The sequence below is a fragment of the Dermacentor silvarum genome, chromosome 3 (assembly GCF_013339745.2).
Source record: "Dermacentor silvarum isolate Dsil-2018 chromosome 3, BIME_Dsil_1.4, whole genome shotgun sequence".
In the NCBI taxonomy this organism is placed as follows: domain Eukaryota; kingdom Metazoa; phylum Arthropoda; class Arachnida; order Ixodida; family Ixodidae; genus Dermacentor; species Dermacentor silvarum.
Genome location: NC_051156.1, coordinates 191463330 through 191477213, shown reverse-complemented (window position 1 = coordinate 191477213; position 13884 = coordinate 191463330). Strand labels below are relative to the sequence as shown.

The 13884-nt window shown below is 41.3% G+C and overlaps 1 protein-coding gene and 1 pseudogene across 1 annotated transcript; one reads left to right on the top strand and one right to left on the bottom strand.

Annotated features, from left to right (window-relative positions):
* Window positions 1-383: 383 nt before the first annotated feature.
* LOC119446329 (beta-ureidopropionase-like) lies at window positions 384-10416 on the top strand (annotated as a pseudogene).
* A 79-nt stretch (window positions 10417-10495) lies between these two features.
* LOC119444154 (zinc finger SWIM domain-containing protein 7-like) lies at window positions 10496-13375 on the bottom strand. The gene is made up of 5 exons (XM_037708614.2): window positions 13231-13375; window positions 13108-13129; window positions 12648-12829; window positions 12164-12189; window positions 10496-10728 (listed from the first exon to the last, which is right to left on the bottom strand). The coding sequence occupies exons 1-5, from the start codon at window positions 13310-13312 to the stop codon at window positions 10624-10626; spliced, it is 417 nt and encodes a 138-aa protein (XP_037564542.1). The 5' UTR covers window positions 13313-13375; the 3' UTR covers window positions 10496-10623.
* Between the last annotated feature and the right edge of the window lie 509 nt (window positions 13376-13884).

Genomic DNA, 13884 nt, shown 5'->3' with positions numbered 1-13884 from the left:
GGAAATAGTCGCAACAAAGTGGCAAAAGACGTGGTGCTATTTAATGAAAAGCAGACCATAGTTGAATCACAGAACACCCATACAAACTTGAATTTCTTTCACTCTCGCTACTCCCAGCGCTTGCAGCGTTCGACCCGTTTTATCTGCGCCGGACAGCGCGCTTGGGAGCACGACCCCGGCAGACGCTTCAGCATCCAAGGGTTGCGCAAGTGAGCTTGAACTTCCCTTTCCGAGGTCAAACAGGTTTCGCCGTCGGGGCACGAGCTCGTCTTCTGCAATTGGGTCGTCTGCGGCCATAGTCCATCAGCGGCCCCGCAGTCGAGAGTGGCAACTTTGGTCCTCTCGAAGTTTCTGCGCGACATCTTACAAAAACAGCGAGGGGAATGGCCAGCCAGGAGTTCGAGAGCGTCGAGAAGATCCTCACGGAGCATCTGCCTCCGGAAGAACTTCAGAAAGTCCGCGGCGTCTCTACGGAAAGGAATGCGCGTGAGTGACGTTTGATCGTTCGGACCGGCTGACGTGTGAGGTGTCGTCTTCTCGACATATCTCGAGCCACGTCGTAATAGACGTAGAAGACCTCTTTTTTTTATTTCGGTAGGAATGAACTGCGTTTCCCTTATTTGGTATTTCGAGGTAGCTTTTCCGGCCGACGTATGGTGATCGGCAAAATTCTTATAATGGTTATTGCATGATGCGACAGTCACGCGCTGGCGTGCGGATAGCTTAGTTGTTCTTTGTTCTCGTTTTTTCTTCTTCTTTTTATGAGAGTGCTACCATACTTTCATTAACACTGCCATTATTTACGCGTTTTGATAAGCTCCATTGGTACAATTATAACGGCATAGACATCCCTTTCCCCTTCGCCATCTGTCACTTTAGGGTTGAATGGAGAGGCCTAGGTGGTATTTTTTTTGCTACGCTGTGTGGAACAAGTGCAACATTGAAGTTTGTATGGGTGTTCTGTGGTTATACCTATAACTTATAGCTGCTATCAGACAGTTCATTGCCGCACGTATAAGCTTGTTCCAGTTTTTATTATTATTATTATTATTATTATTATATTATTATTATTATTATTATTATTATTATTATTATATTATTTAATAAGGCAATGAGTCCAGCCAATTCATTGCGTGCAGCGTCGCTGTACAGTGTCATTCGTGAACTCCTGGGAAGATTTACAGACTCGTGGTAAAGTTTCTGCATTGCAAGACCATCGTTCATTTGCTGTAAATAATTCATGGCAAATATGTGTTTGAGGAACACAAGCTGGCATGAATACAAATTAGTATCAGTCAGTACAGGATAATAATTACAGCCATACTTACAGGAAAGCTTAAGTGAGCAATATAGCTTAATTAAAACGTGCACAAATATATATACACCCCTGTCTTTTATTGCTGTGTTGAAGAGAGAAGAATGCAATGTAGGGGGGGGGGGGGGGGGGGTTAACATGCACGAAGTGAAATGTCAAGTGACATCGCTGTAGAGTAGAAAGCAACAAACCAGCATGGAACAGCAATACTTATTTAAGCTGAGTTCATTCCTTCTGTCTCAGCATATATTTCTCATTGCGTTGTTTCTTTTTTTTTTTTTTCATCTGTTATTCAGACAAAAAAATTAAAAACTTGAATATAATGACTGCAGGCAGCCACTTGCACTTTTGTTTTGACCGTTGTCTGAGTAAGCGAGTGCTTCAGATTTATTTATAAGCTGCCATGGTCACAGCTGTGCTGGTACCTGCTCCTGCTCAGTAGCGTTATTGCATTCAGCATTCGCCACTTGCCTCGGAGATTGCATCTGATTTTCGCTGTCTGTTGTGCAGGTGGCATAAAAAAAAATAAAGGGATCACAATGCTGCAGTCTAATGCATTTGCGCCCAACATGGTGAAATTAGTAGCCATGGTAGGCTTACATGGGTCATGCAAGTGTGCACACATGCATGCCTGTGAGCCTTGTACAGGTGCTCAAGTCCGATTGCCATGAAAATTTCATAAACAAGATGGAAAGTTCGCTATTTAAGCAGCAGGCCATCAGATAGCGTGAAAAATAATAGTTGCGAGATTCTCTTGTGAGAATGTTCAATTTGTATAGCTGGATTATTGCAATTACCATTTGCTGCCCATTAAAACTGAGGAACTAGCAAGAAAGCTGTTCGTGAATTGGACAATAAGGTCCGGTTCAAGTGAACTTTCATTGTTATTTTCATTTCAGCGACACACTACCATACAGTTGCATCAATTGCATAACACATCTCTCACTGTAGAGGAGGAAAACTTAGTGGCTTGGTTTCTTTCGGGATTTCTGGCAATCCAGACAGTACCATCAGTAGAATAAAATACGATTATAACATACACTTGATCTCCACAGAGTTGCCAAGTTATCGCTTGGTATGAACTGATTATAGGGCATTGTCAGCTTGTGTAAACAAGGAACCCATAATATATATGTGCTCCAAAATGTAATTTCCCAACTTCTGGACTTGGTTCGCGCCTGCCAATTTCACCCATCCATGAGACAAAGACCATGGCAGTGTATAAATAAGCTATCACAGCAGTCGTGCTCCAATTACTCTGTGCCATCCCTGCCTCGCTAGAAGTGTCTTTCGTGTACTCAAAACATAAACAAAATTTCAGAGCCCTTGACTTTGACTCCGAGGCTCTTGCCCTGGCCACAGAGCACAAGTTTGAGCTCAAGGGCTACAGAATGGTGGCCGAAAAAGAGGAGATGGCGCCCACCGAGAGTGGTGCGCCTCGGCCTGGTGCAGAATCGCATCGTGCTGCCCACGATCCGAACCAGTGGCTGCCCAACGTGAGCACTGCACCGTCGCATCGAGACCATTGTCGAGGCGGCAGCACTGTGCGGTGTGAACGTCATCTGCTTCCAGGAGACATGGCGTGAGTATGCGAACAAATGAAATTTTCATGCCAGGCCGATGGTTTCTTTTCTCAAAGTTCACTGACTCAGCTGCCCAGGAAAACTCTGTTTTAATAAAGTGCTTGGCTTTGCCTGGACTCTAAGCTGTTTTCTCATCTCAATGCTTTGATCTCTGAAATGTTCGCTGGCCGCTGAAGTTCACAATTGCCAATTGTAACAACAAAGCAAAAATTAAGACAGGAACAATTCTTGATGATTACCTATGTCATGCGAGGAATTTTTGAAAGGTATAGAAGAGCTTCATAGCTGTAGCCACCAGATCGTTTCAAAGGGGCCATTTGTAAGATGTAAAGCAAATAGCACTGTACCCTGCAAATGCAAGAATTGTGATTTTAAAGATTTAACAAGATCTAGCCATACCTTGAGAGCACCATCAGCTGACAGCAAAGCCCTAGGGCCTCACAGCTGACACCAGAGTCTTCAAAGCTGACGCCAGAGTCTTCAAAGATATCATCAAAATCTGCTGAAGTTCACACGAAGACCATTACAAACTTTGACAAGGCTCCGTGACAGCTGCCATGGCATCGGGCCATTCTACCGAGGGTAATTTATATTAACTGTAATAATTAATTGCAGGCTTTAGAATTTTACTACACCCTCATTGTGGTATTTATCATTGTGCACACACAAGGTCCATTTGGTTCTTGCAAAATTTCAGTTGTATGTATTTTCGTCTGCCTGTAGCTACTGTATTGAAATTGCTCGCAGTATCATGCTCTTAACAGCTTTCAATGGCTTTTAACAGCTGATGTTGCCAAATGTTGAACCTGTACAGGAGAGGACAGGAAAAAATAAGTTTGGGAAGTGACAGCTCAGGCTGTACTAATTCGAGCATATGTCACACCGCAGAGCAGGACAGAAAAATCAGTCATGGCTGTGGGGAATATTGGTTATTCTTCGTTCTAAAAGTGTTGCAATGAAGCATTTTGTGTTGCTTCAATGGACTCGGGAAAGAGCTGAAGGTCAAGTCCAATATGTCCAATACTGCAACAGTTAATAAAAAGATAATAAACTTTCCTGCCTGTACCTACTGTAATGTGCTGATTGTTGCGAGTTTGCAACCTCTTTTCTTTCAGACATGCCATTGGCATTTTGCACCAGAGAGAAAACACCCTGGTGCGAGTTTGCAGAATCCGCTGAGCACGGCCCATCTGTTGTACTCTGCCAGCAGGTCATCCTTGTTCCTTTATTTACGACTTTTCAAATTATTAGCCTAAAGTTCTTATGCGTTGTGTGCAAGTCTGTATATTACAAACCATTAGCTAAAAGAGTACCAACATATTTTGAAGTTGTACAATTTCTACCACATGGTTCTTGCACATAGAAGGACCACACTTAGTAAAGTATGAAGTTAGGAAAACACTTGTAAGGCACTATTTTAGTTTGATAGAAAAGTCTTTCTCAAAATGCCAGACCTGGTGTCAGTGTCATTAGTATCATGGTATAGCAAATGTATCAATATGATAATAGTACTCTCACGGCACAGCAAAATTCGCTGCTGTCGTGTAGGAATAGGGCTAGGCTCTTAAGTGCTGCAGTTGCATGCAGCAGCAGCAATCTTGGGAATGGAGCGAGCTACTATATCGTGACACATACACCTTTCGAGTAATCAGCACCAAAACTATCATAGAAGCCAGTATTATAGTAAACTGAGCACCCTGTTGCTTGTTAGTATGTTAGTGTTTTATAGGGCTTGACTCGATGCCAAGAAATTCAATTCGAAAGTGTCACGTCTGTATTCCTTTAAAGCACTTATGATGTTTAAGAAAGTCTGAATGTTACTCGAATTTGATCTTCAGCCTAAGCCAACGTATTGCTATTTCCAGGAGCTTTTTACCACAATAATACTTATTTGAATTCATATGGCTAAGAACCACAACAGGTGATCATCTGCCCGTTCGCGAACGTGACGACTCTGACGTTCTCTGGAACACGGCCGTTGTAGTATCAAACAGTGGAGCCATTCGGGAAAGTCCCGCAAGAACCACATCCCACGAGTGGGTGACTTTAATGAGTGAGCGTTCCGGAAGCGTGCTGCAACAGCAATGACCAGGCCTTGCTTTCAAGCCGAAGAATTGCATGCCAACTACGCTAACATATGCCAATGCGCATCAGGCGCATTACTGTCCTCTCGATGCGCAAATAAACCATCTAACGTATATTTTGTTTCAGTCTACTACTACATGGATCAAACTTGGACATCCAGTTTCCAGACACAATTTGGTAAGTTTGTTTGCACTCATTAATATCGAATAGAAAACCAAATACAGAACAAACAGCAGTTTCATTTCTTGTTTTTTATGTTTTTTGTTTCTACGGTGGTTTGCATTGTTAGAAATGCTAGCTGCGTTTCAACTAGCAAGGAATGGTACTTGAAAACTAAAGAGCACAATATGAATTTGTGTTAAGCATTAGCAGTTCTGGTGTTCACTGCACAGTCTTAGAGAATCGCGATTTTCCCGTACATTGTTCAATGTTTCCTTAGTCATGGCCTGCACATGTGTTTGATGTGTCGTGCGCACTGATTTGGCATGCTTAACAGCATTTCTGTGCCCATTCTGCGACATTGCGCCAGTTGAAAGCGTTATATGCACTTTGAGGGACACTGAAGTGACAGTGCAAAGAATGCTATTGGCACTAGTAGGTTAGTGCTTATGGTTGCACTCTGGCCCCTTGCCCATAATCAGTGATGCCTTACAGTATTCTGGAAAAGGTACGTAGAACCAAGGACAGAATGGAAGACGGACATGTGTGCTGCGTCCCGTATTCCTCATTACCTTGTCCTTCGTTTTCACGCCTTTTTTTTTAAAATGTCTGATGTCAACTCGTCCAGCTCGCTACTCGTCTCAACTTGCTGTCTGAATGACCACAGAGGAACATGCCATTGCAAGTCTATGCATGTGCTTTCTCAAAATAGTATAGCATGAAGACCTTTGCTAAATTCATCGCTGAATGTTGGGTGTGGTATGCTTCCATACCGCTGTTGAAGACCTGCAGCAGTCTGGCAGTCAACGTGCTTTTTCGTGCAACATGTGCTTGCAGGCAAGATTGCCATCAACATCTGCTATGGAGACATCATCCTCTCAACTGGCTCATGTATGGTGCCAACGGAGCGGAGGTTGTGTTCAACCCGTCTGCGACAGTGTCTGGACTGAGCGACCGCTGTGGCACGTTGAGGCAAGGAATGCGCCATAGCCAACAGCTACTTTACGTGTGCCATCAACCGGTGGGAACGGTAAGTCTACATCCATGAATAGTTCATTTCCGCCTGAATACTTGCTTAAGCAAGCTTAATGTTTCTGTAACAAAATAAATTCAGGCTCAATTGAAACATGCTGTTTCACAGACGTTTGATGTTTTATGCATCCACTAGTCGCTCGGAATCGCTCGACCTGACATGAAGTGGTCGCTGCAGTATGCACAAAAAAGAAAAGATATGAACACTATCAGGGGGTGTAACATACAGACTGCGAAATGTGGCTGCAATTCCTTGAAAGATGCAACGTAAAAAAAAAAAAAAGCCCGAAGTGTGAGAAAATATCAAATGAGCCGTGCCTTTTATTTCACTTTGTTTCTCCCACACAGGAAGTATTTCCCGAGAATTTACTTCTGGTGACAAGAAGCAAGGTGAGCTTTGCTTGGGTAAGGTTTGCCCATGCACACCATACGCATATGCCCCGAACACCCCATAAATATTTTCACTCCACGATGCTTACAATTTGTTTTTTTCCTTTCTCTCTCTCTCTAGCTCACCGAGACTTTGGACACTTCTACGGTATGTACCAAGCACCTCGTTTGACAACTTTGTGTTCCTGACAATATTTTAGTGCTGAACTTACTGCCATTGATTCAGTGTTGTTGAGCACGAAACAAAATTTGTTGCTGTAACTTTGAATTTTTATTGCAGTAATTAAAAGCATACAATGATGGAGACTGTAGATGGCTTTGAATAAGAATTAAGCTAGCAAATACAAGTCAAAGAAAGCACAATCTAAATTTTAACATGATCGCATGCATCAGGATAATGTTGCAAGTTTACTTAATTCAGGTGAATTATATTGTCATTGTAAGAGAGGCTATAACATAGCCTCTGGTTTTCACTATGCAAAACTTGGTTATAGTTGCTCGCATATGCCATTAACCGTTCTCACAGGTACACAAAGGTGTTAAAAGAGAAAAGATAACATGGCATTTTTATTCTACATGCAGAGCTGCCAGCCCTAAACAAAAAGTACTATATTAAGTTAAATACACTCAAAATTGTCTTATTATTTAAATTCTAACTGTTTATTTAAAAATCGCAGACTGTTTTGCATGGATGCTATGAACAGGCACTCTGCTTTATGGTATCGGCAAAAATTATTTGTGACAGACAAACTAAAATTTTTGTCAAATTTATTCATAACATTCATGCAACAGCAGCGGAAATTTTGGTTATCATTGTACATTGGTTCAATAAGGTCATGTCACCCTTACGGCTAGGTCTGAATAGTGGAGTTGGTCCCAAAACATCATGCTAAAATCGGTCGAAGACTCTATTTCCATTCTTTAAAAATCAGTGTCACACTAATTGAAATCAGTTTTGCCCTAAACTGGACGTAAATCAAAGATAGTTAAATTATTGATGTCAGCACGACAATTGTAAACAAGCTCTAAAAATAATGCAACTCACGACAAAATCGTAAAAGTTGACAGGTACATACATGTTGCCAAGGCTTCATAATGGAGAGTTAGTGAAAACATTATAAATGTGAGACGCATACAAAAATATGTGAAAGCACTTCTCTTTTCACATAACACACTGTTTCTGCACATGATGGCGCAGGCTCCAGTTATGTGACTGCTCCTGACGGACCGCACGCCTGTAAGTTCACTTGTTCTTGCTCTGTTCCACATGTGCAGTATATATCAGCCTGCTATTGCAAGCTTGGTAACATGCCGAAAGTGTTATGGCATTTCATTTTGAGAAGTTTTATCTATTCAGCCTTGAAAAAATTTGGTGTACCTGTGCCTTTCACTTGCAGCATGCGAAAAGTGCGCATCTAGATGATCGATCTGTTCTGAACGTTTGCTGCACACTTCTTCAATAATCAGCACAATGAATGGGGAAGATGAAAAGACACTACAGCACTCTCGACTGCATGGGATATGTCACATTTACATTGACATACAAAATTATTGAAAAGCAATATTGCAATGACAGGTATACATTTAAAAAGAACAAATGTCAGTGTACTTTTCATAACTTTGGTCTCTTTCACAACTGTGCACACGTTAATGTGATGTGTACCTTTAAAGATTGTTGTTGGTATAGTTGGGGGCTGAAATGTTATCTTTGTGCTTGTCTCTCTGCCATGTTGTTATGCTGTTTCAAGAAAATGCACATTCATTCATTTGCATAACTTTTATTCGAGATGCATTCCTGGCATGTGCATTGAGAAGTGTACAAACACGGACTGAGAGTCCGCCTCTTTCAGAGTACATCTCAGTATTTAAGCACTCATAGTGCAAAATACCTATATGACCTTTTATTGATCATATATCTGCTTTAGGTGCACGTCAGCCTCTTTTTTTCCACTAAAGCAGAAGCGTTATGTTACCTTTACTGCCTTTAATGCTACTGAAGAGCTTCTCTTAACTGTGTAACCTTGTACATGTGGACACTAGGACTCGTAACAGGTGTTGAGTGGATCACCGGTTCGATGCCTAGCTGTGAGAGCCACAGTTTGATGGGGACGAAAGGCAAAATCGTTCATTCACTTAAAAGCCCCAGGTGGTCAAAATTGTCCGAGCTCTTCACTAAGGCATCCCTGATGACCCACTGCGCAGTGTCGGGACGTAAAACCCCATAATTAATTTTTTTTTAAATTGTAACAGGTATTTAGATTTGAAAAACCAACACAAAGGTGCACAAACCGAAAGTGTACACTTAACTAAATATTTCTGTCGAGAACAAAATCACAAGCTAAGTCCTGTTTTCCTTCTCCAGGGCCTTTCGAGAATCAACGATGGCCTCTTGGTCACAGAGGTTGACCTGAACTTGTGCCGACAAGTCCGCGATACTTGGGGCTTTAGGGTGAGTAACATGCTACTGCGATTACGGACTTGCTTTGGTAATATAATCATTCAACAATGACTTATAGATATTTCAAATGCTGATTGTGCTTTGCAGATGACCCAACGCACGGAAATATACGCCGATGCTCTCTATTGGGTTTCTCAGCCTGCATTTGAGAAGCAAGTGATTGTAGACCCCACAGCCGGAGGTGACTACTGAGCCTTCTAGTGTGTCTATAGCTGCAAGCACACAGGTAAGATGGGATTCTGCATGAAGCTGCGTGGTGCACAGGCCAGTGCTATGCGGAATATTTGCTTTTCGGTAACGGGCATTGTCACCTTGGAGACACTGGGTTGTTCACGAGAACCTATATATTTATTACTGGCAACACTGTGTTAAGATTGGGGTGTACAGCTGCATAAGCAAGTGCACAAAGTGGGAAGCTGTGTGAACCAGCTACATTGCAACAAGTTCAGCTGTACAAAGATCATATCCGCAGTTCTTTTGTCTAATGCAGGACCTCTGCTAGAAAAATCTCTGTCCTAGTGTTCTAACCCTGTAGTTTGCCTGAACTAAAATCTCATTGGACTAGCCTAACGGAACCTTATGGCACACTGTATGATAGATGCTGATCATTTTATTCTCATACTGCCAGGTTTTCTTTGTAATACTGACATTGGTGTTATTTGTGCTGTCCATATTGCTTGGACCAGTTTGGTCTGCAGTATGTAACAAATAAATAAACTGAACTCACCTTATTCCTGCAATAGTTTTAGTATTGTTACTTCATTTATAATCCTTTACTGTCATCAATTGTTTTTCTTCCCTTGTCACCGGATATTTGTTCTATGCATTAAATTACCTGCTCAACTCTACTTTGTTCTCTTGATCTAGACTGGAATTTATTAGCCACTCTAGACTTTATTATGTTTCATACACTGTTAGCTTCTCTCAAACTTCTTTGTCATTCTTTTTTTCCCAGCCCCTTAAGTGACTAAAAAGCTGCATTTGTGACTAAATTTCCTTCTCGTGGCCCAGGCTATCAGTAACTACTTGGTCTCAATAGACTTTGCCGCAAGGCATATGGGAAATATAAGCCCGTTTTCTCGCCAGGATATCGTTGAACTGACACGCTTATCATGACCAACAAGTGCACTTTGTGTTTCAGATCTGCTTCACTGAGTAATGCCCAAGGTCTGCTACAATGGTTGTCAACTGGAGGTGACGGCCTGCACAAGTTCCTTTCAATATCATGCCAACAGCTCAGGATTCTATCGTCGCTAGATTTCTATTCAATATCTGATCAGTATTTGTTGCTTGAGATATGGTCATACATATTTTTATATCACCAACCGACTGCATCAGAAGAAACGTTGGCTTTGGGATATTTTTTTTACAGAATAAAATATATACACTTGTCATCTTTGTGTCTTAGCTAATCTGCATGTGCTTCACGTGCAGAATCTATCATGATATGTAGTCATGAAACCTACATTGAAAAATTTATTCAAACCGTGGTTGTCCGAGCGGCATACATGTCTGGGGTGTGCAGCCTTCTTTTAACATTCTTCTGTACAGATTTTTCTAAACCTACTTAGCTGATAACAGCAGCCTGTGTGCAGCCATATTTAACTGAGGCTTTGCAACAAGAATGCCATTGTGTCGTCTGTGCAGCGGACGTCTTCGCAGGTTCCAAGTGCTTCTGCCAGTCTTGATGCAAGTACGTGTTTACACTGAAAATGAAGAAGTGCGCGTTTCTAAGACCACATAAGCAGCCTCGCAATATGCCAAGGAGGGAAGCTAGCTTTGACAAATAATAGGTGAAACGGGATGAGGGAAAGATATGGTATGAAAGCAATAAAGGCTAATATTAGTGCAAGTTCACCATTTTGTTTGTGTTAATTTCCTTTCTAATTGTGCACTTTGATACTTTTCTAAAATGTGCTCCTAGTGAAATCGTGGGAGTTTTCACATACACAATAACAGCCTTGCTGACGCCAAAGCTCTGCTGTAATAGCTCCTAGCGTGTCATAAAAATTCGGCACAACTGTCCAGAATGTCACGCAGCTGGTAACAAAGATCTCAAGAAGGAAATGTTTTCACTTCGTTTGTACAATACAGAAAACACTTGCAAAAAGCTTCTGAATATTTTTAGCCTGCATGGTTGCTTTCAGTGTTGCTCGACTGAGAAGGCTACTCGGACAAGAGAGATTTATCTACTTTACAAGGGTAGGCATATGTCAGTTGACTGCCATATAAGATTTTGTTGAAGCATGATGTTGTTTACTGTCAAGCCTGCTCCTTGTTTCACACACTAGTTGCACTGACTATCGCATAAATAGGAGCAATAGTTTTACATGACTTCCGGCTATACCGCTGGCAGGTTTCCACTCAATATTTGCACAGACGTAGCATTTAGCAGCAGGTTTAGTTTGATATGTTTGTGAGCATTAATTGCCTGCTTCATTCACAATAAAGCTGATACGTGCCTGCACCAATGAATTTTGTTTGAACTAGAGTTACTGTATATGCTACCTTTGGTAGCATATACAGTAACTCCAGCTTGAACAGGAAGGTAGTGCCACCTGTCACTGCAATGGCAAAACACGCCTTTCACTATGGCAATGACAGATGGCGTCGCCATTTTGTTGCATCACAATCGACAATTTTTAAAGTGGCATTGTCGCAGATTACACGCACTTTGGCTTAATTTTGAACAAAACAGGCAAGTAATGTTCACAAGGATAGTATTAAACTGAACCCATGGCAAAACACTACCGCTGTGCAAAATCTGAGTGTAAATCTGCCACTGGTTTAGCTGGAAAAGTCATGTATACCTGGTGCTCCCATTTATGTGACACTCGGTAGAACGACATGCAGGGTTACGTGGAAGTACTTACACAATGATAGCCTCAATGATAATGCATAAATAAGTGAACATACTTCATGATAAGTTAATTAAAAGGTATCTTCTATATTGTGCTTTTTTTTTTTTTTTTTGCAATAGACCGCTTCTGGAATAAGGATGCCTTAGGACCAAACAACATGCACATTCATTGACATGAATCGCACACAAAAGCAAGACCAACAAAGAGCCTTACTATAACATTTGTGATACAAGCCCTGCAAGCTCGGAAGAAATGAAGTACACTCTAAATCACTGCTTACCATTGGTATCTCTTGTCTTCGTAGTACTGAGGATAAAGGAAAAGACAAAAGCAACAGAGATGTCACTGCCTGCAGTTCATTGAAGTGACATTCGAATAGCTAGTACTACTCAAAGCTTCAGAAAGTGAATAAGTAGCAGACACTTGCAACTAAGTGTATTACTTTAATTCAAGATATATATATATATATATATATATATATATATATATGTATGTCATACATCTTCATGGAATTAAAGCAAAGAACGTCTACAATTCAGCTCAGACATGTGATAGCCAGCATCATTTGCCATTATTAGATATAAACTACCTCCAAATAGTATGCAGTAAACGAACAGCACAAGTGAAAGCGAACTAGCATCTACGATTTGCAGTTAGTGTGGTTCGCTTAAAGACGTGTTCAAAAGTGAACGACTACGCTGAGGCGTCAATGATTTCATCAGGAACGGAACACTGCATGCAGTGATCAAAAGTTATTACATTACCTTGGTGCAGATACGAATAGCAGGCGCAGAAGTTGCTGCTTGGCAGGCAGGTATAGAACGCTCTCGTTTCGCCGGATACTTGGTAGACCACACGGCCTCGTGGGCATGTTAGGCGCTTGACACGACGTCTGTCAACGAGTCTCAACGCCGGCTGAAGGGGAGCTCTAAAGATGTGGTCCAGCCTGGGTCAAGCGTACGTTGTCTCAGTGAATCTCGTGTAATAACGGTGTCACACGGCCACTTTCGATCACGATTGAGCCCTATCAGATTCGAAATTTTTGACCGCGATTGGCTTCCTTCGCAAGATTGAGCAAAGAAGCAAATCGCGACCGAGAAATTCGATCCTGATCGGGCTTGATCGCGATCGAAAGTGCACCATGTGGCACCTGTATAAGACTCAATTCCGCACCATGTTATGTGAGCTGTTGAGAGGATAAAACACAAATGCAATCGTACTCACTCATTCAGCGTTTTAGTGGAAACTGCACGAAACACGGAGAAATGAGGTAAACAGGTAAACGAGGAGAAACGTGTGCAGTTCAAGAAATTCCGAAATGAGAGGCGTTCAGAAAATACTACATACCTGTCTTTTTGTCACGAAACTCCTTGCCAAGATTTTCGAAGAGAAGCTTTATTACATCGCTGTGAACTTGCACGAAACTCATGGTTAATCGCCGTTCATCTGAAGGAGCGCGCCGAAACTTTTAGCGCTTTTCGGAAAGCGCGCGTTATCTTGCCGCAGCGTAATAAATAGTAATACACCAATTGCATCTTCCACAGTTCACAAATGCACAGATTTGCCGCAGTACGGCAGCAGCTATATTAAAGGCCTAGTAATAGTATAGGAAAAGCTAAGAAATTTTGCTAAACTGAAATAAATATAAGTTTTATTAATTATATTTAATTATAATGTCTTAAAATTAAATATAAATTGAGGTATATTTTAAATAAACCCTGGTAAATCAAATTCGGCCTTTAGGTGTGAGGCGCCACGTAGTGATAAATATAAAAGTTTATTACACAGATACTGCATAGTTGAAGCATGCATTGAAGCACTAATAATTTTGACTCTAACATCAAGCTCATTCTTTTCTAATTATTTCTTGAAAACAAGCATGAAAACGAGCATGAACGTGTGAAAATTCTTTGCAATAAAGAAATAAACGCTAATATGCAAAGTTTTTTTAACTATTTATCTTTATGGGATTATTCTAGCGGGTTCCGAGTGTAATGATAG